The sequence below is a fragment of the Zalophus californianus genome, chromosome 10, assembly GCF_009762305.2.
Source record: "Zalophus californianus isolate mZalCal1 chromosome 10, mZalCal1.pri.v2, whole genome shotgun sequence".
Taxonomy (NCBI): Eukaryota; Metazoa; Chordata; class Mammalia; order Carnivora; family Otariidae; genus Zalophus; species Zalophus californianus.
Genome location: NC_045604.1, coordinates 90751944 through 90775170, shown reverse-complemented (window position 1 = coordinate 90775170; position 23227 = coordinate 90751944). Strand labels below are relative to the sequence as shown.

The following is a 23227-nucleotide window of genomic DNA, read 5'->3' as shown; positions in this document are numbered from 1 at the left end:
ATAAGATTCGGTAGAAACATAATGGAAACAAGAAATGAAAGGAAAAAGGAAAAGAGAACCTAATGAGAGCAGAGCCACACGATATTTGAAATATTTAGCTTTTGAATTTTGTTCTCCTGAGCTTTCTCACTTAAACCATAGCAGAGGTTTGGATGGAAATAAATGGCAATTTTGCTTTACCCAGGCCTTTAATGTTCCTGTAACTACTATAAGGAAGAGGGTTACTTGATCAAGAATTCTTGAAGCCAGGTTTCAAAACACTTGGCTAAAAGACTGAGTCCTGGAATTCCAGAAGGTTATTAAAATTCCATGCTCATGACCATTACTGGAAAGGGTATATCCTCCTTCAAAAAGTACACCAGCCTGCTGGGTTTTTTACACCAGCTGGAGAGTTGATGAATCATATTGCTTTCCTTCACCTAAATATATCACCCCAAAATATGACTTAACCTAGGCTATGATACGGGTTTTTACTATTTTCATAATTAAATAAGTAAAATTCATTATTCTCTTCAGAAAATAAGTCATTCTAGACAGATGAGTTTTTACTGTTTACATGTTTACATGGTTTCAAGAATATTTAAACCATGTGGGATAGAAATAGTTCTAAAATATTTTAAGTTTTGCCACACTTTCTTTTTCTTTTAATTTTTTTATTGTTATGTTAATCACCATATATTACATAATTTGTTTTGGTGTACTGTTCCATGATTCATTGTTTGTTCATAACACCCAGTGCTCCATACAGAATGTGCCCTCCTCAATACCCATCACCAGGCTAACCCATCCCCCCACCCTCCTCCCCTCCAGAACCCTCAGTTTGTTTTTCAGAGTCCATCATCTCTCCTGGTTCGTCTCCCCCTCTGACTTACTCCCCTTCATTCTTCCTCTCCTGCTATCTTCTTCTTTTTCTTTTTTCTTAAAATATGTTGCGTTATTTGTTTCAGATCTGTGATTCAACAGTCTTACACAATTCACAGCGCTCACCGTAGCACATATCTTCCCCAATGTCCATCACCCAGCCACCCCATCCCTCCCACCCCGACCACTCCAGCAACCCTCAGTTTGTTCCTGAGATTAAGAATTCCTCATATCAGTGAGGTCATATGATACATGTCTTTCTCTGATTGACTTATTTCACTCAGCAGAACACCCTCCAGTTCCATCCACGTCGTTGCAAATGGCAAGATCTCATTCCTTTTGATGGCTGCATAATATTCCATTGTGTATATATACCACATCTTCTTTATCCATTCATCTGTCGATGGACATCTTGGCTCTTTCCACAGTTTGGCTATTGTGGACATTGCTGCTATGAACATCGGGTGCACGTACCCCTTCGGGTCCCTACATTTGTATCTTTGGGGTAAATACCCAGTAGTGCAATTGCTGGATTGAATGGTAGCTCTAATTTCAACTGTTTGAGGAACCTCCATACTATTTTCCAGAGGGGTTGCACCAGCTTGCATTCCCACCAACAGTGTAGGAGGGTTCCCCTTTCTCCACATCCCCGCCAACATCTGTCGTTCCCTGACTTGTTAATTTTAGCCATTCTGATGGGTGTGAGGTGGTATCTCATTGAGGTTTTGATTTGGATTTCCCTGATGCCGAGCGATGTTGAGCACTTTTTCATGTGCCTGTTGGCCATTTGGATGTCTTCTTTGGAAAAATGTCTGTTCATGTCTTCTGCCCATTTCTTGATTGGATTGTTTGTTCTTTGGGTGTTGAGTTTGGTAAGTTCTTTATAGATTTTGGATACTAGCCCTTTATCTGATATGTCATTTGCAAATATCTTCTCCCATTCTGTCGGTTGTCTTTTGGTTTTGTGGACAGTTTCTTTTGCTGTGCAAAAGCTTTTTATCTTGATGAAATCCCAATAGTTCATTTTTGCCCTGGCTTCCTGTGCCTTTGGTGATGTTTCTAGGAAGAAGTTGCTGCGGCTGAGGTCGAAGAGGTTGCTACCTGTGTTCTCCTTTAGGATTTGGATGGACTCCTGTCTCACATTTAGGTCTTTCAACCATTTGGAGTCTATTTTTGTGTGTGGTGTAAGGAAATGGTCCAGTTTCATTCTTCTGCATGTTTTGCCACACTTTCTTATGCAAAGCATACAGGATATGGTTTGTCTTTTTGAAGATTAGCTCGAGGCCTTTGTCATAGTTTGGTTACTGTATATACCGTAAAAATGGTGGGTCACATTGGGTGCTTACTATGTGCCATGAACCATGCCAAGCACATTGTACACATTATCTCACCTAATCCTCACAACCACCTTCAAGGGAGAGACTCTTCTTATGCTTACAGATGAGAACAGGGAGGTTCAGAGGCATCTGCCTTTAGAGTTATGCACTTTTAGATTCCGTCTCTAAAATGTACTATATTTACATGGTTTACTTAGCAGAGTGTACCAAATAGAGTATCATTTTGGGGTTATCAGAATAGTCCCCGGTACTGGGTGTGCATATTGAAATGATGCTATTCCTTCAGGACAGTTTAAAGTTTGTCAAGCTGTTTGCTCCTATGTTCAATGACCCAGTATGGGGAACTGTTTGAGCTCTTGTCTGCATTATTAGATACTAAAATATATATACATTTTTATATAAATATGTCTAATAATATATATATACATCTTCACACTTTTAATCATGTACTTGTCTATAGTATCTCCTCTAAGTAAAAATAAAAAAGTTTGTTAAACTCTTATGTTAAAAATAAAAAGAGTAGGGGTGCCTGGCTGGCTCAGTTGGTAAAGCATGTGACTCTTGATTTCAGTGTTGTGAGTTCAAGCCACATGCTGGGTGTGGAGCCTACTTAAAATAAAAATAATAATGATAAATAAAAAATAAAAAGAATAGATTTTTTTCACAGCTTCATTGAGATGTAATTCACATATCATACAATTCACCCATTTAAAATGTGCAATTTGGGGCACCTGGGTGGCTCAGTTAAGCATCCAACTCTTGGTTTCAGCTCAGGTCATGATCTCAGGGTTGTGAGATGGAGCCCCACATTGGGATCCATGCTCAGCGTGGAACCTACTTGGGATTCTCTCTTCCTCTCTGCCCTTCCCCCCAACTCATGTTTTCTCTCTCTCTGAATAAATAAATTAAAGATTTTATTTATTTATTCAGAGAGAGAGCAAGAGAGAGAGAGCACAAGCCAGGTGAGGGGCAGAGGGAGAAGCAGGCTCTCCCCAGAACAGGGAGCCCGATGTGGGACTCTATTCAGGAACTCCAGGAGCATGACCCCAGCCAAAGGCAGACACCAAACCAACTGAGCCACCCAGGAGCCCAATAAATAAAATCTTTAAAAAAAATATGTGGGGGCGCGTGGGTGGCTCAGATGGTTAGGCGTCTGCCTTCAGCTCAGGTCATGATCCCGGAGTCCTGGAATCGGGTCCCGCATCGGGCTCCCTTCTCCTTGGGAGCCTGCTTCTCCCTCTGCCTCTCTCTCTCTCTCTCTCTCTCTGTCTCTCATGAAGAAATAAATAAAATCTTTAAAAAAAAATATGTGGGGTGCCTGGGTGGCTCACTCAGTTAAGCATCTGCCTTTGACTCAGGTCACCTGGGATTGAGCCCCATGTCTGGCTCCCTGCTCAGCGGGGAGTCTGCTTCTCCCTCTGCCCCTCCCCCTGCTCATGCTCTCCCTCCCCCCCTCTCTCTCTCTCTGTGTCAAATAAATAAAATCTTTAAAAAAATTTAAAAATGTGCAATTCAATGGTTTTTCGTATATTTACAGATATATGTAACCATCACTGCAGTCAATTTTTGAACACTTCATTACCTCAAAAAAAAAAAATCTCAGGGGTACCTGGGTGGCTCAGTTGTTAGGCATCTGCCTTCAGCTCAGGTCAGGATCCCAGGGTCCTGGGATCGAGCCCCGCATCGGGCTCCCTGCTCCACGGAAAGCCCGCTTCTCCCTCTCCCACTCCCCCTGCTTGTGTTCCCTCTCTCGCTGTGTCTCTGTCAAATAAATAAATAAAATCTTTAAAAAAAATGTCATACCCTTTAGCTATTGCCCGCATATTTCCCTGTCCTCCCTACCCCCCAGCCCTAAGCAATCATTACTACTTTCCCTACTCATTCTGGACTTCTATATGGATGTAGCTGGTATCAATACTTTATTCCTTTTTATGACCAAATTATATGCCATTGTATAGATACACCACATTTTGTTTATCCGTTCATGAGTTGATGAACATTTGGGTTATTTCCACGTTTTGACTATTCATAAGTAATGCTGCTATGAACATTAACACAACTATTTGCATGGACACACAGATGTAGGAACTCTGTTTCACATTTTGAGATACTGTCAGACTATTTTCCAAAGTGGCTGCACCATTTTATATTCCCACTGATAGTGTACTAACATTCTCCAAATCTTCACTAGCAGTTTCTACTACCTGTCTTTTTGGTTATAACCATCCTAGTGAGTGGAATAGCATCTCACTGATATTTTGATATATATTTCCCTGATGGCTGATGATTTTGAGAATTTTTTCATATGCTACTGGCCATTTTATATATTCTTTGGACAAATACCTATTCAGTTCACTTGCACAGTTTTTAATTGGGTTATTTGTCTTTTTACTGCTGAGGTGTAATAGTTCTTTGCATATTTTTGATACAATCTGTTATCAGATTTGCAAATACCATTTGCAAAATTTTTGTCCCATTTGGGTTATCTTTTCACTTTTTTGATGAAATTGGAAAGTGTGAGCCTTATTACTTTGTTCTCCTATTTCAAGATTGTTTTGGCTATTCTGGCTCCCTTGCAAACTCATGTGAATTTTAGAATCAGCCTGTCAATTTCTACAAAGAAGACAGCTGGGATGCTGATAGGATTGCTCTGAATCTGTAGATCAGTGTGGGTACTTTGCTATCTTAGTGATATTAAATCTTCTGACCCATGAACACAGAATGTTTTCCATCTGTTTCAATCTTTTAAAATTTCTTTCAACAATGCTTTGTAGTTTTCAGAGGATACGTTTTGCCCTTCTTTTGATTAAATTTATTCCTAAATATTTAGATAGATAGATATTTAGTGAAGACCTGAGGGGCTCTTTCAAAGCAAAATACATGAGCTTTACCAAGTAATTCCCATAGATGTTTTTCATTTCCTCTAGTTCATAGCCATGTTCTGGGTAGAGAGCGCCAGACGGTTGAATTCTGATGGAGTGAAGGACTGCTGTGCATTTGAGCAAATCATAACTTCTTTTTTTCTTTGTTTTTGTATTACAAAATTAATACATTTTTTAAAGATTTTATTTATTTATTTTTGAGAGAGAGAGCGCACACACGAGCTGGGAAGGGGCAGAGGGAGAAGCAGACTTCCCCCATCAAGCAGGAAGCCCAATGCGGGACTTGATCCCAGGACCTTAGGATCATGACTGGAGCCAAAGGCAGATGCTCAACCGACTGAGCCACCCAGGCACCCACAAAAATAGTATGTTTGCTGTAAAGATTCATGCACTATTGAAACATCTATGAGTTTTGGGTATCCTGTTTTTTAAACTTAAAAAGTTATGGAAATTTCCATGTCATATGTAAATCTACTTTTTAAAAATAGCTGTGTTGGGGTAAATTACATCAGTGTTCATAATTGAACTGTAGATGGATTTTAGGCTATTTCCAGTAGTTTTCTGTTACAAACTATGCTTAACAGCTTTTAACACAGGCCCCAGTTGTTGTTTTTCATGATCTATTAAGTACTTGGAAAAAAATGTAAGAGTTGAAAGAAAGGCATCTTTTGTTGTTGTTACAGCTTTATTGAGGTATGATTGACCCTCAATAAATTACGTTTATTTATACTGTGTGACTTGGTACATTTTGACATATGTATGTTCCATGAAACCATTACCACATTCAAAATAGTTTACATACTCATCACCCCCCAAAGTTTCCTTGAGCCCCTTTATAATCCCTTCCTCCAGCCCTTCCCCACCCTCCCTCATCTCCAGATAAGCACCCACCTGCTTTTTGTCACTATAGATTAGTTTGCATTTTCTAGATTTTATGTAAGTGGAATAATATAGTATGTACTATTTTTTTGGTGTAGATTCCTTTGCATGTTTTGTGGATATCAATTTTTTTCTGAGAGAGAGAGAATGAGCTGGGGGAGGGGCAGAGGGAGAAGCAGACACCCCACTGAGCAGGGAGCCCGATTCAGGACTTGATCCCAGGACTCTGGGATCATGACCTGAGCCGAAGGCAGATGCTTAACCAATTGAGCCACCCAGGCACCCTCAATATTTCATTCTTTTTTGTTGGTGAAGAGTATCCTATTGTACGGATATATCACAATTTGTTTCTTCATTGACTTTTTTTTTTTTTTTGGTGTATGAGAGTAAGCTTTATTTGTACTCTCAAACTCTTACAACTTTGCATAAAGTCCTACCTCAGAGATGGCAGAAACTATAATAAACGATTCACCCCCCCCACACAACACAGCGAATTTTAATGTCCCACCCCCCTTTGGGGGAAGGGTGGTTACACTACACACTTTTGGAGACGCCCCAAAGGTTATCTGGCACTTTGGTACAGAAAGGATTTGGTCCGATTTCTTACTGCCTTAGGATACTAAAGGGAACATAAAGTTGGTTGCTCAACCCCTCTGGGCTGGGGTGGGGCAGAAGGTAGACAGGGAGGTGGTCTGGGACAGAAGGGAGAATCATAGGTGTGGGCTTAAGTTCTGGACGACAGAGGTAGTTAGTTGATCCTGGGTGGCTGCTGGGGTAGCTGAAGGCAGCCTGAGTGCCCAGGGTAGGTAGATGCTTCTCTGGTGGCCTTCGTCTGCCCAGTCCACCAGCTCACTGCTCTGAAACCATAGCTGGATCTCCCTCTGGGCCCCCTCCATGGAGTCGCTGGCATGGATGATGTTCCTGCTGATGTGGACGCTGAAGTGCCAGGGGCATCCTCAGCTGAGTTGGTGTGTCCTACCATGGGCCTTGAGGAGCAGACCACGTTGGGGCCTTCCCAGACCATGGCCACCACGGGGCCAGAGGTCATGTAGCTGATGAGGGCTGGGTAGAAGGGTTTCCTCTGCAGGTCATGGTAGTGCTCAGCAAGGACTCTCTCTGGCGCCTGCAGCATCTTCATCCCCACCAGCTTGAAGCCCTTCCTCTCAGCGCGCTGGATCACATCCCCAACAAGCCGCCGCTGCACCCCATCTGGCTTCACTGCAACCAGGGTCCGCTCCCGGGTCCAGGAGGACCCTCCCGAGCTGGGGCACGCGAGCAGGTTCGGGCTCGGGGCCCGCGTGCCGCTCAGCAGCCCCGGCAGCGCCGCGCGCCCCAAGAGGCCGCCCATGACCCTCGGCCCGAGGGCCGCTGGCTGAGCGCAAAGAGCGCGACTGACTGAGCCCTGAGGGAGAAAGGGCGGACCTTCATTCACTTTTTGATTGGCATTTGGGTTGTTTCCAGTTTGGGCCTATCACAAATATAGTTGCTATGGACATTTGTGTCTTCGAATGGATGTATGCTTTTCTTTCTCTTGGGTAAATACCTAAGAGTGGAATGGTTAGGTTGCATGGTAGGTATGTGTTTAACTTTTAAAAACACTGCTGAAGTGTTTACCAGATCATTTTACACTCCTACCAGTAATGTAAAAGTGTTCCATTTGTTCAACGATGCTTATGATCAGTCTTTTTAGTTTTAACCATACTAGTTTTAGTATGCAGTTTTTTATTGTGGTTTTTGATTTAACACTTTCCTAATGGCTACTAATTATGTTAGTGTATTTTTCACGTACTTACTTGCCATTCATATACCTTTTTGGTGGATTGTTTGTTCAGATCTTTTGCCTATTTTTTAATTGAGTGTTTGTCATCAACTTTTACCGAATTGTAAGAGTTCTTTACATAGTCTAGAGACAAGTCCCTTGTTGGATATGTGTTCAGCAAGTACTTTCTCCCCGTCTCTCTTGGCTATAAATTTTTAGACTTTTTATTGAAGTGTAGTTGACACACAATGTTACCTCAGTTTCAGGTATATAACGTGGTGATTCCACGTGTCTGTATGTTATGCTGTGCTCACCATACAATGCCATTACAATACCATTGGCTGCGTTCTCTATGCTGCATCTTTTATCCCCGTGACTTACTCATCTTGGCTATTACATTTTAAGGGAAGCATGGCCAAAAGATTTCAACAATCCCTTTTCTCAAACCCTCATACTAACATGAATTTCTGTTGACCTCAATAAAAAATCATTATAAAGTGGAAACCCAAAGTTGCTTTAAGTGTATTCTTAATTTCCAGAGAAGTGACACTTACATAAATTATTGGGGTAAAAAGAAAAAAATGACAGCTGATTGGAATTTGTTGTTTTTATTATTTATTTGTCTAAGTCACTTTAACTGTTGGGTATAGTGATGAAGGATAAGCACCATATTTTCATTTTCTCAGGCTGTCTTCTCAGGGCTTTCTTTTTGAGGAGTTGAATAGTTGAAAGGAGAAAAGAACGAACACATGCTCGTTCTCTCTAATAACTGTTTTTTTTTTAAAGATTTTATTTATTTATTTGAGAGAGAGAATGAGAGACAGAGAGCACAAGAGGGAAGAGGGTCAGAGGGAGAAGCAGACCCCCCCGCCGAGCAGGGAGAGCCCGATGCGGGACTCGATCCCAGGACTCCAGGACCATGACCTGAGCCGAAGACAGTCGCTCAACCAACTGAGCCACCCAGGCGCCCCTCTAATAACTGTTTTAATAGGTCTGTGACTCTTCCACATCCCAGTCCCCTCAGAGAGGCAGGATAGTAAATGGGTTAAGAGCATGGAGTCTGCCAGGGAGGAGTCCCGCTCCCCTCTCACGAGCTATGTGACCCTGGGTAAGTTACTTAACCATTCTGTGCCTCAGTTCCCTCATCCGTAACATGAGAATAAAAATAATGCCTAATGAATAGAATTATTATGAGGATTTAGTGACTCAAAATATACAAAGTACTTAAAATGGTTCCTGGCACAAACTAAACCCTCTAGAAATGTTAGCTTTTATTATTAAGACTTGATGTGGCAAATATTTTATTTGATTTTCACTGCAAGAACACACTGATTTTATCTGTTTTGATTTAGGCTTCTTTGGCATAGGTTTGCCAACACTTGTGCTGAGACACACTGTTCACAAACTCCTACTCAATAAACATGAATGGAGAGCCAAAACCCTCAGTTTGTAGAAGACTTTAGTAAGTGAAAAAGCAGTCTCTCTCAACATTTTTATCATTTATATCATTGGCTCATATCTTTTTGTATATTGGACATTATAATAATAACTAAATATGTGCTAGATGAGAGAGAGAGACAAGATAGACAGCGAGAGACAGAGACACACAGAGAGAGTGTTAGTTGGAGGAAATGTCCTTCAGGTAAAATAACTTGTCTATGATCCACACAGCTGGTAAAGTGGCAAAGTTGAATTCAAACCAAGGGACATCTGATTTCAAAATCTTTCACTTTCTACTCTACCACATATTTCTTATATTATTATAATTTCTTGTGTGTGTGGTTTTTTTTGAAGATTTTATTTATTTGTCGGAGAGAGAGAGAGAGCACATAAGCAGGGGGAGCGGCAGGCAGCGGGAGAAGCAGGAAGAGGGAGAAGCAGGCTTCCCGCTGAGCAGGGAGTCTGATGTGGGGCTCAATCCCAGGGCCCTGGGATCATGACCTGAACCAAAGGCAGGCGGTTAACTGACTGAGCCACCCAGGCGCCCATAATTTCTTGTGTTTTATATACTCCTGTATTAGATACCAAGAACAAGCAGCTTCATTTCAACATGTAGAAATGTGTAATTTTACAATATTATTATTATATGGAGGACTATAATGGGACTTGCCGGGGTGTTCTATGTATTTCTCTTACAGAACTCTAAGAAATGCCTTGGATCACATCAGTCACTGAGCCATTGTCTTTAGTACCCAGAAAATGAGCTCTTGTTCCTTGAAAGTAGAGAAGTAAGCCAAAAAGTTAGGGGGAAAAAACCCTTTTGTTTATTACAGTACATTTGTATTCTACTTACATCATTCAAAATTCTCATGTAATGTATGTACATTTGGTTAGTGAAAACTTTTCAAGGCTAAACAATGTAATTTTTAATTGAAAACAAAGAATATCTTCTGATCTTTGTTAATGTACATATGTATATTTAGCACAAACTTTTCACTCTAGAACAATGAATTTTTTCAGTGATAGCTTGAAATGCAGAAAAAAATGTTAAGTCTGAGCTCTCAACATGAGCCTGTTAGAATTATGAAAATACGTAAGATTAGGCAAGAAACAAAACCCAAAGAAATGTGGATAGAATCATAAACTATTATTTATGGTACTTGATTTTGGCTAAAAATTACATTTCAGATATATTACAGTAAGAACAATAGTGAAATATATATTCACTTATTCAGTAAATATTGTTTTACCTACTGTATGCTGGGTAAATTCTGGGCTTTAATCCCAAATCTTAAAATCTGGATTTATATTAGATTTTAATTGGACTTTTCACATCACCATAAAGCAATGTTGATGTTTCTCTCTCTTTTTTTTAAGATATATATATATTTTAAAGATTTTATTTTTTATTTAATTGACAGAGAGAGAGAGAGACAGCGTGAGAGGGAACACAAGCAGGGGGAGTGGGAGAGGGAGAGGCAGGCCTCCAGCCAAGCAGGGTGCCCGATGCGGGGCTCGATCCCAGGGTCCTGGGATCATGACCTGAGCCGAAGGCAGTCCCTTAACCAACTGAGCCACCCAGGCGCCCCTAAGATTTATTTATTTATTTTAGAGAGAAAGTGTGCCAGCGGGGGAGGGGAGGGGCACAGAAAGAGGGAGAGGGGAAGTAGACTCCCCGCTGAGTGCAAAGCTCATTGCGGGGCTCCATCCCAGAGATCATGACCTGAGCAGAAATCAAAAGTCAGACACTTAACAGACTGAGCCACGCAGGCGCCCCATGTTGATTGTTTCTAAGTGATGGATTCTTTCATATGGTTGGTTTTAGTAAAATCTCTTCATATTAGTGTGAAAATGAAAATGTAGGAAACCATTTTCAGGTTTGTTTGTTTTATAGGAAATAATAGCTGTTTCTTTGTTATTATGGAATATTACTATCCTTAGTCAATTTTTATGGATATATATGAGTAATAGCATTTCTAGTCACAATAGACAGTATTACTTGTGTGTTTCAACGATATTACAATTCAGAAGCAAATTTATTTTTTTGCTGAGAACATTTACTTTGTCATCAGCAAGAGTAAGCCTAATTCGTGGGAATCCAACTTATTAACACTATGTCACTCTGTTTCCGTTTCAGTGCCTTGTACTTATCAGTCAGTCCTGGCTGAAGAAGTGTGGTTACTATAAAATTATCTTAATTTCTTTCTACCTAGAAGGAACAGCCTCCATTGTCATGTTATTTCTCGGACAGCAATATTATTACTTTTTGGCTCTTTACCTCACTATTATCATGTAAGTAAATGCCAGTGCCAATCCCCAAATTACCCTAGGATTTTTTTCTTTTCTTTTTTTTTTTAGAGGGGCAGGGGCAGAGGGAGAAGGAGACAGAGAATCTTAAACTGGCTCCCCACACAGCGCAGAGCCTGATGCAGGGCTTGATCTCAGAACCCTGAGATCATGACTTGGGCTGAACCCAAGAGTCAGACACTTAACTGACTGAGCCACCCAGGCACCCCTCACAGCTTCTTTTTTCAAGTTATTTCATACATTAGATTTTGTAGTAAAGTTCCTCTTTTTATTTATTTATTTTTATTTATTTTTTAATTTTTTTATTGTTATGTTCATCACCATACATTACATCATTAGTTTTTGATGTTAAAGTTCCTCTTTTTAACCTATTAAAGTGCATCATTTAGTAAATGCTGCTGCCAAATAAGGATCTTGCCCCCAAATATGTTCTTTGCCTTTGTCCCCATCTTGGCAAATGGCCTACAGTCTGCCTGGGCATCCAGGTCTGTGACTTTGTTTTTGTCTTCTCTTTCTTCTTTGTCTCCTATGTCCAATATGCTATCAGTTTAGTAGTAGTTTTATTTTCCTAATACGTCCCGAATCCATCCCTTCTCTGCTCCCATTGCCATTCCTGTAGCTCAGGTCCTCATCCTCTCAGATGGAGAGGTATACGGCCTCCCAGATGGTCCCCTTGTCTCCAGTCCCTCCAAACCCTTCCTCCACACTGCTCCTAGAAGAACATGTCATTCCTTTGCTTAATGATCTTAAGTGGCTTCTTACTGCTTTCAAGATAGAATCCAAATGATGACAGATGAGGCCTTTTGTTATTATAGTCCCTGTTTACTTCTTCATCCCCATTTTCTATTACTCTTCAGTTTCACTGTACTCCACACCAAACAGGAATACTTCGTAGTTCCTGGTTCAAATACCTTATGTCAACATGCAGCATTCTGTGCCTGGAAAGCTGTTCACCATTTCCTGCCTGGCTCTCTCCTGGTGTTTCTGAAGGCTGCAGTTCAGGGATGTTCTTCTCTGAAAAGCCTTCCTTGATGTCCTCATCTGGATTAGGTGTCCCTCCTGCATGACTCCCACGCCCTTATCTGTGCTGGAGCGTTTACCCCCCTGCCTGGGACTGCCTGTGGCCTCCACTGGACTGAGCTTATTGCGAGTAGGGTCTAGTCTCTTATCGCTGTGGCGCCATTACCTACTACAGTTCCTACAAATAGTTGATCATTAGAAAATGTGTTTTGGGTGGAGAAACTAATATTCCTACCCCAGGTCACTGCTGGAACAATTTGAGAAAATGTTCATGAAGATTTATTTGCATTTTGAACAGATTGGTAGTGGAGAGTAGAGTAACTAACTCAAAGGATTGAAATCTTGGCAGAATTTCATGACATTAGAACCTCACATAGATAACTATTTTCTAAGTATATAATGGTGGCCCTGCCTATATCTAAAACGACATTTTTAAAAGATTTTATTTTTTAAGTAAACTCAACACCCAACATGGGGCTTGAAGTCACAACCCTGAGATCAAGAGTTGCATGCTCCACCGACTGAGCCAGCCAGGCACCCCCCGCCCCCAAAATGACATTTTTATAGTGATTTTAGAACGAAAATTTTTTGCCTTTTTTTTTACTTAAACTATTCCCCCATTTTCATTCTCCTATCATAATTAAAATGTTATATGTTCTTTTATAGTCCTTAATTTATCCTGTTTTTGATAGCAAGAGAAAATTGTCTGATTAATTTCCCTGGCCTGTTTTGTTTTTTAGAATCAGCCCATAATTTAATCAGATTAAATGAGAAGGTAGTCATTTGGGAATGAGGAAACAGCATAAAAACCATTTTTAAAAACACAGACTTAACTGTAAAGAACAAAGTGATGGTTACGGGGAGGTGGGAGGAGATTGAATAGGTGATGGGGATTAAGGAGTGCACTTGCTGTGATGAGCACCAGGTGTTGTATGGAAGTGTTGAATTGCTAAATTGTACACCTGAAACTAATATTACACTGTATGTGAACTCACTGGAATTTAAATAAAAACTAAAAAACCCCAAACCATTATTTTTATTTAAAGATTTTATTTATTTTTTGGTCAGAGAGAGAGAGAGCGAACAGGCGAGGCAGGAGGCGGAGGGAGAAGCAGACACATTTTGTGTATTATATGTATTATATACTGTATTCTTACAATAAAGTAAGCTAGAAAAAAGAAAGCATGAATAAGAAAACCATCATAAGGAAGAGAAAATACATTTATAGTACTGTACTGTATTTATTCAAAAAAGTCCCCATATAAGTGGACCTATGCTGTTCAAACTTGTGTTATTTGAGGGTTAACTGTACTATAAAATAAAGATATATTAGGCACACACTTCTATCCCCCCAAATATTATATAGATATGAATACATACTTCTCTTTTAAAAATGAAATAACTGGGGCGCCTGGGTGGCTCAGTTGGTTAAGTGTCAGCCTTCAGCTCAGGTCATGATCTCAGGGTCCTGGGATCGAGCCCTGCATCGGGCTCCCTGCTCCATGGGGGGCCTGCTTCACCCTTTCCTGCTCCCCCTGCTTGTGCGCTCTCTCTCTGTCATATAAATAAAATCTTTTTTAAAAAATTAAATATAAATAAATGAATAAAAAAATGAAATAACTATTTTTTGCTTGGGATTTTAAAAAATGGTTTTGGGGGACACCTGGGTGGCTCAGTCAGTTAAGCGCCTGCCTTCACCTCAGGTCATGATCCCGGGGTCCTGGCTTCGAGCCCTGCATCGGGCTCCCTGCTCCGTGAGGGGCCTTCTTCTCCTCTCCCTCTGCCTGCCCCTCTGTCTGTGGCCTGCCTACTTGTGCTCTATCAAATAATAGTAAGAGTCAACTGTACATTATTTCATTTTTCTTTCTTACAAACAAAATTTCAACTTTCATTTGATGTTTGTTTTTTTTAAACAAAATCTGTGCCTCCTAGTTATATGCATATTTTATATGTATATTTTTAAAATTGCTTCTAGGGTGATTGTGCAAGCTTCTTTTCGCTTGTTTAACCTGCCACTAGCTGACATGGTTGATGCAGATTTACTGAAGTTCAATCGTCAGTAAGTACATTTATTCAAATATTAGCTACGAGAATATCACATGGAGGCAGGACCTATCAGAGTCTGCCTGTTATATTACCACTACAAATCATGTATCTAAGAGACGATCATAAGACGCATCATTGGGAATTAGAGAGCAGAACGTAATAGGATATTCATAATTGTTTGTCCTGGGCAACTTTCCCCTGCCTTTGAAAGGGCATCATAATTTTTTATCCCTCAGGTTCACACAGCCAATGCTACAACAGGATTAGATCTCAGAAACCAAAGTGAAATCTCAGATAGCTTTGTTCTACCTATTGCAGTATGCTTATTATACTGATGTTAAGGCAAAGTGGCCTTTGCTCTGTGACATTGTAAGAATTAAAATTAAAAATTAAAAAAAGGTCCATCTTATCTTTTTTTACTTGAAAAACTGTAAGCTGCTGCTGGTGAGAGGTTTTGTTCTTTAGTATGGTGGTAAGCTGTAAAATTCACTTGATTGGTAATGTTTTCTGACATGTGCCCTATTTACAGATGAGAGAGGAATGTGTTATTTTAACACAGGTACATTCTTTATCAGCTCTGTAGAAACATTGAGACAGCATGGCCTCTTTTTTTTTTAATAAAATTTATGTTGAGGAAAGCTTTGCCAATCCAGCTGCTTGATTTCCTCTTTACATAATTCCTTTCCTGTTTCAGGGTTTTGTTACTAAGTTATGTTTGGGTTGATAAGCAAGGTGCTGAGCTCCTTACAGTGTAGGACCATGTCTTCACCAGTGTCTAGAAAAGTGACTGACTCAAATCACTTTTTTTAAAATGAGTAATTTAACAAGAAGAAACTTCAGTAAACATCTTACAACTCTCAAATTCTTTTTTTTTTTAAGATTTTATTTATTTGCCAGAGAAAGAGAGTACAAGCAGGGGGAGTGGCAGAGGGAGAAGCGGACTCCCCACTGAGCAGGAAGCCCAACATAGGGCTCAATCCCAAGACACTGGGATCATGACCTGAGCCGAAGGCAGACACTTAACTGACTGAGCCACCCAGGCGCCCATCTCAAATTCTTTTTGAATGAGACTGGAAACAAGTAAATAAAATGTCTCAAACAGTTGGAAAGAAAAGGGCACCAACATTTACCACATGCCAATGTGTATAAGCATTGTGTGGCTTTTGCTCATTCAAGTCTCACCCCAGCCTTGTATGGTAGATATTATTTAAATATGGGGTGCCTGGGTGGCTCAGTTGGTTAAGCGACTGCCTTCGGCTCAGGTCATGATCCTGGAGTCCCGGGATCGAGTTCCGCATCGGGCTCCCTGCTCGGCAGGGAGTCTGCTTCTCTCTCTGACCCTCCCCCTTCTCGTGTGCTCTCTCTCTCATTCTCTCTCTCTCAAATAAATAAATAAAATCTTAAAAAAAATAAAAAAAGATATTATTTAAATATGTACTGATTGCCTCCTAATGTGTCAGGCATAGTGGTAAATGCTGGAGATACAATATAGGAGGCCTTGTAACAGATTCCCTTTAAAACATACTCTATCTCTCTTTTTTTAATTTTTAAAAAAGTTTACTTACATATGTATATATGTATGTATGTATGTATTTATCTATTTATTTATTTTAGAGACAGAGCACGCAAGCAGGCAGAGGGTAGTGAGCAGAAGGGGAGAGGGAGAGGGGGAAAGAATACCTAGTAGATTTCATGCTGAGTGCAGAGCCCAATGTGGGGCTTAATCTGACAACCATGATCATGACCTGAGCCAAAACCAGGAGTTGGACGCCCAATGAACTGAACCGCTCAGGTGTCCCTTTAACTTATAAAGTAATCTCTGCACCCAGCGTGAGACTCAAAGTCATGACCCTGAGATCAAGAGTTGCATGCTCCACCAACTGAGCCAGCCAGGTGCTCCTAAAACATACTCTTTATGTACATGGCATGCTGTATGCTTTTGACAAGTGGCTACTCTGGAGGATACCTGTGCTTTTCTGGCAGCATAAGTTTTATCCTTACTTCATGATCCCGGGGTCCTGGGATTGAGTCCCGCATTGGGCTCCTGGCTCAGCCTGTTTCTCCCTCTGCCTCTGCCTGCCAGTCCCCCTGCTTGTGTGTGCTCTCTCTCTATCTATCTGACAAATAAATAAAATCTTTGAAAAAATTAAGTTGTATCCTTAGCAAGAGTTAGTACTTTTTGTTTTAAATCTGTTAATGTCAGCTGCAAATGTTATTATAATGACAGTATTTAATTGCTTAGGATCTATAAGGGTGAGATGAAAGTTATTTCTATGAAAACTAAGTTGAATGCTTTATAAAGATTAGACAAAGGCAAGATGTAAAAAAAATACTATTAGATCTGATGTGATGAGAACTATAAATGTCTTGAGGGAAAGTCATAAAAACCTAAAGCTATTGTGTTCTCAGATTGCCTTGTAAACAACTTTAGGTTCTCTCTATAATTGGCAGTAGAAACTGTAGATCATGTAATATGGATACTGTCCTTGGGAGAAAGATGGCACAGTACTTTCACCCATGGGCCCATACTCAAAGGAAAAACCCAAAGAAAAGATTGGTGAATGAGTACATTTCACTTAAAACAGAAGAGTTAACATCTCTTCTTGTAAAAAGGATTGTTTTGCTCTAGCTGATTGTTGACTGTCCTGAGCATGTCAGATAAGAACTTAATACAGTGGGGGCGCCTGGGTGGCTCAGTCGGTTAAGCATCTGCCTTCGGCTCGCGTCATGATCCCAGGGTCGGGATTGAGCCCCACGTTGGCCTCCCTGCTTAGCTGGGAGCCTGTTTCTCCCTCTGCCTGCTGCTTCCCCTGCTTGTGCTCTCTCCCTCTCTCTCTCTGTCAAATAAATAAAATCTTAAAAAAAAGAGAACTTAATACAATGAGCCAAAACAGATGTAGCCCTTACCCTGTGGTACTGACAGCCTAGTGGGGAAGATAGCAATTGTATTACAATATTATCATACAACCATAATTATCCTCATTTTCAAGAAACTAAGACTCATGAGAGGGGTTAACTTTCCCGAGGTAATATAACCATCAGACTGAAGGACTGGGAGTGAAACCCAAGTTCTTCCCATAAAATTATACTTCCTCCAATCCTCCTGCCTCATCTTTCTTCCCTTTCTTTTTCTTTCTCCTCCTCCCCCTGTTCTTGCTTTTTCTTCTCTTTCCTCCTTGGTTGCAAGGTTTCCACCATTAGTGGAAATATGACAGGATTTCAGTTTATTCAGTCAATGCACTGGATTTATTGATTTTTATATGACATAACCTAATTATCAAAAATGATATGGCAGGATTCTTACTTAGAACACACTTAAGTAACCCTTCATTAAACCTGGGCTGAGAAACTTAAGTGTGAATCCCAGCTCTCCTACTTACTAGCCATGTGACTGTGGACAATTTCATCTATTCTCCCATCTCTAAAATAGGAGTGACAATGTCTTCCTCATAGGATTGTTGTGGGTTTTACAATTTTTTTTAAGTAGTCTCCTGCCCAACATGGGACTTGAACTCATGGACTGAGCCAGCCAGGCACCCCTGTTGTGGGGTTTAAATGACTTAACACAGGACAGGGCACATACAGCTCTCACTTATCAACCACTTGAGTCTAGCTGTGTCTCTCTTTGATCTGTTTCTTCATTGAAAGAGTTTGGTTCTTCTAGCTCTATAACCACTATCACTGAGAGGTTAACATTCTATAACTACTATACTATTTCTACTATTGCCTGGTTAGGGTCAAGGAGGACTTAATTGACAAAGAGGTCCTTGATACACACACACACACACACACACACACACACACACACACACACACACACACTGTGTGATACAGACCCATGCTATCTTTGTCTGTTTCAGGTTACCCCTTTCCTCAATGGTTTTTGGCATCAATGCTTTGTTTACAAAACCAGCTCCCATGATGATACTCTCTAAGCTAAAAGAGTTTGGATACGGAAACCCAGAAAAAAGGTAGAGTAAAAATGCCTTTGAAATAATGTAAAGGAAATATGAAAGCAAACTCAGGCTTTTACATTGATTACCAGGCAATTATCTTGGACTTTGGATATTATTAGTCATTAGTTCTCAGATTTTGAGGAAGTTATAACAGAGAGTATTAATGTCAAAGAAATTTTCATAGGAGTATCTTTAAGGATGTTCCTTAAAGGATACTACAAGTGTCTATATAATTCACACTAAACTACATATTGATTGTTTTTATCTTTTTATCTAAGTCATTTATTCACGAATGTTTCTGAGGGCATGCTACTATCTGCCAGGTTTAGAGGTGCTGGGGATACAAGATGAATAAGGAGCCTCCAAGGAGCCCCACAGATTATAAAACACTGTGATAAGAGCTCTACCAGAAGCATAAAATGGGGCACTGTGGTAATACAGAAAAGAGATTCCTACTTCAGTCTCCCTGGACAAGGGAGCACCTCTGAGAAGTGAGCTGAATTTTGGAGGTTGAGTTGGATTTCCCCTACTGAACACTGAAGAACATCATTCCAGGCAGAAGAAACAGCATGGAAAATGTCTGGAAGCATGAGAGAACTCTTAATAAGCTATTCATTTATTCACTCAACAAATGTCATTGAGAGCCTACCATGTCCTATGCTCTGTGATAGGGTCAGTGAGTGTCAGTGAACAAACCAACAGAGATCTCTGTCCTCATAGACTTAGTTCTAATGGGAGACATGAAGACAAAAAGTAAATAAAATACGTAGTATGTTAGTTGGCAATAAGTTTTTTGGTGAAAAATAAAATAAGATGGGGAATAAGAAAGGTTGGGGAAAGCTGCATTTTTAATTAGAGTGATGGAAGGTCCTAGGAGGTGACATTTGAATAAATGCAGGGAATTGGGAGGACACCATGGAGGCCCTCTGGGGGAAGCAGAAAACACAGCAAGTGTAAAAGGATAGAGGGATACCATGCCTGGCTTTCTAGATCTCACAAGGAAGAAGTAAGCACGAGGGAGGCCAGGTCTTGTAGGTCCTTGCAGCTCTGCTTTGTTACTTTTGTTTCACTGTGAGATAAATGGTGGTAGTGAGGCAGTAGAAGATTAATTTATTTTTTATTTATTTGCTTTATTATTATTTTTTAAAGATTTTATTTATTTATTTATTTGAGAGAGACAGCACGTGCAAGCAGGGGGAGGGGTAAAGGGGGGAGGGAAAGGAAGGGGGAAAGAATCCCAAGCCAACTCACATTGAGTGCAGAGCCTGATCTCATGACCCTGAGATCATGACCTGAGCTGAAACTACGAGTTGGTCGCTCAACCTACTGAGTCACCCAGGTGCCCCTATTTGCTTTATTTTTTAGAGCAGTTTTAGAAAATTGAGCAGAAAGTACAGAGGTCCTCTATATTCTCTGTCCTTCACCAGATACAGCCTCCCCCACATCAACACCCACCCCCTTTCCAGAGCGGTACATTGGTTACATGACACTGACATGTCATTATCACCCAAAGTCCATGGTTTACATTTGGGTTCACTCTTGGTGTTGTACATTCTGTGGGTTTCGATGAATGTGTAATGACATGTATCCACCATTACAGTGTCATAGAGAATAGTTTTACTGCCCTAAAAATCCCCTGTGCTCCACCTATTCATCCCACCCTTCCCTCTAACCCCAACGACAAGGATATTTTTACTGTCTCCATGATTTGCCTTTCTCAGGATGTCAGATAGTTGGAATCATATAGTATGTAGCCTTTTCAGATAGGTTTCTTTCACTTAGTAATATGCATTTATGTTTCCTCCATGTCTTTTCATGGCTTGGTAAATTATTTCTTGTTAGTACTGATTAATATTCCATTGTCTGGATGTATAATTTATTTATATATTCATCCACTGAAAGACATCTTGGTTGCTTCCAAGTTTTGGCAATTGTGAATAAAGCTGTTTAAACATCCATATGCAGGTTTTTATATGGATATATGTTTTCTCCTTTGGGTAAGTACCAAGGAGCACAGTTGCTGAATTGTATGATAAGAGTATGTTTTGTGTTATAAGAAACTGCCAAACTGTCTTTGAAAGTGGCTGTACCGTTTTGAATTCCCATCAGCAAAGAAATAAAGAGTTCGTATTGCTCCACATTCTCATCAGCATTTGGTGTTGTCAATATTTTGGACTTTAGTCATTTTAGTAAGTGTTTATCTCATTTTAATTTGAAGTTTCCTAATGCCTTTTCATGTGGAACAGCTTCTCATATGCTTGTTTGCCATTTGTATGTCTTTGGTGAGGTGTCTGTTCAGGTCTTTTGCCCATTTTTTAATCAAGTTGTTCTTTTTCTTATTGTTGAATTTTAAGATTTCTTTGCATATTTTGGATAACAATCCTTTATCAGGTATGCCTTTTGCAAATATTTTCTTCCAGTCTATGGTTTGTCTTCTCATTCTCTTGACATTGTCCTTGGCAGAGCAGTTTTTAATTTTAATGAAACCCAGTTTATCAATTATTTCTTTTTTTAAATTAACATACAATATATTATTTGTTTCAGGGGTGCAGGTCTGTGATTCATCAGTCTTACAAAATTCACCATAGCACATACCCTCCCCATGTCCATCACCCAGATACCCCATCCCTCCCACTCCCCTCCACTCCAGCAAACCTCAGTTTGTTTCCTGAGATTTAGAGTCTCTTATGGTTTGTCTCCCTCTCTGGTTTCATCTGGTTTCATTTTTTCCTCTCTTCCCCCGTGATCCTCTGCCTTGTTTCTTGATTCCACATATCAGCAAGATCATATGATAGTTCTCTTTCTCTGATTGACTTATTTCACTTAGCATAATACCCTCTAGTTCCATCCATGTCATTGCAAATGGCGAGATTTCATTTTCTGATGGCTGCATAATATTCCAATATATACACCACATCTTTTTTATCCATTCGTCTATCGATGGACATCTAGGCTCCTTCCATAGTTTGGCTATTGTGGACATTGCTGCTATAAACATTGGGTGCATGTGCCCCTTCTGATCACTACATTTGTATTTTTGGGATAAATACCCAGTAGTGCAATTGGGGTGCATTGGAGTGTATGTGCCCCTTCGGATCACTACATTTGTATCTTTGGGGTAAATACCCAGTAGTGCAATTGCTGGGTCATAGGTAGCTCCTTTTTTTGAGGAACCTCCATACTGTTTTCCAGAGTGGCTGCACCAGCTTGCATTCCCACCAACAGTGTAAGAGGGTTCCTCTTTGTCCGCATCGTTGCCAACATCTGTCCTTTCCTGACTTGCTAATTTTAGCCATTCCGACTGGTGTGAAGTGGTATCTCATTGTGGTTTTGATTTGTGTTTCCCTGATGCTGAGTGATATTGAGCATTTTTTCATGTGTCTGTTGGCCATTTGGATGTCTTCTTTGCAGAAATGTCTGTTCATGTCTTCTGTCCATTTCTTGATTGGATGATTTGTTCTTTGGGTGTTGAGTTTGATAAGTTCTTTATAGATTCTGGATACTAGCCCTTTATCTGATATGTAATTTGCAAATATCTTCTCTCATTCTGTCAGTTGTCTTTTGGTTTTGTTGACTGTTTCCTTTGCTGTGCAAAAGCTTTTTATCTTGATAAAGTCCCAATAATTTATTTTTGCCCTTGCTTCCCTTGCCTTTGGTGATGTGTCTAGCAAGAAGTTGCTGCGGTTGAGGTCGAAGAGTTTGCTGCCTGTGTTCTCCTCAAGGATGTTGATGGACTCCTGTCTCACATTTAGGTCTTTCATCCAGTTTGAGTCTATTTTTGTGTATGGTGTAAGGAAATGGTCCAGTTTCATTCTTCTGCATGTGGCTGTCCAATTTTCTCAATACCATTTTTTGAAGAGAGACTGTCTTTTTTTCATTGGACATTTTTTCCTGCCTTGTCAAAGATTAGTTGACCATAGAGTTGAGGGTCAATTTCTGGGCTCTCTATTCTGTTCCATTGATCTATGTCTGTTGCATTGATCTATGTCTGTTTTTGTGCCAGTACCACGCTGTCTTGATGGTTACAGCTTTGTAACAGAGCTTGAAGTCCGGAATTGTAATGCCACCAGCTTTGCTTTTCTTTTTCAACATTCCTCTGGCTATTCAGGGTCTTTTCTCGTTCCATACAAATTTTAGAATTATTTGTTCCATTTCTGTGAAAAAAGTTGTTGGTATTTTGATAGGGATTGCATTAAGTGTGCAGATTGCTCTAGGTAGCTTAGACATTTTAACAATATTTGTTCTTCCAATCCATGAGCATGGGACGTTTTTTCATTTCTGTGTGTCTTCCTCAATTTCTTTCATGAGTATTCTATAGTTTCCTGAGTACAGATTCTTCGCCTCTTAGATTTATTCCTAGGTATCTTATAGTTTTGGGTGCAATTGTAAATGGGATCAACTCCTTAATTTCTCTTTCTTCTGTCTTGTTGTTGGTGTATAGAAATGTAACTGATTTCTGTGCATTGATTTTATATCCTGCTACTTTACTGAATTCCTGTAGGAGTTCTAGCAGTTTTGGGGTGGAGTCTTTTGGGTTTTCCACATAAAGTATCATATTATCTGCAAAGAGTGAGAGTCTGACTTCTTCTTTGCTGATTAGGATGCCTTTTATTTCTTTTTGTTGTCTGATTGTTGAGGCTAGGACTTCCAGTACTATGTTGAGTAGCAGTGGTGGTAGTGGACATCCCTACCGTGTTCCTGACCTTAGGGGAGAAGCTCTCAGTTTTTCCCCATTGAGAA

General features: G+C 40.1%; 1 protein-coding gene and 1 pseudogene across 4 annotated transcripts in view; one reads left to right on the top strand and one right to left on the bottom strand.

Moving 5' to 3' along the window:
• The window catches only part of LOC113931870 (transmembrane protein 180-like), a 45864-nt gene that overhangs the window by 6715 nt on the left and 15922 nt on the right, over window positions 1–23227 (top strand). For all 4 annotated transcript variants that reach the window (XM_027610000.1, XM_027609999.1, XM_027610001.1 and 1 more), the window contains 3 exons: window positions 11296–11450; window positions 14461–14544; window positions 18392–18502. In XM_027610000.1, the coding sequence (XP_027465801.1) occupies window positions 11296–11450; window positions 14461–14544; window positions 18392–18502 (350 nt within the window). The remainder of the gene's footprint in view (window positions 1–11295; window positions 11451–14460; window positions 14545–18391; window positions 18503–23227) is intronic.
• LOC113931980 lies at window positions 6670–7307 on the bottom strand (annotated as a pseudogene).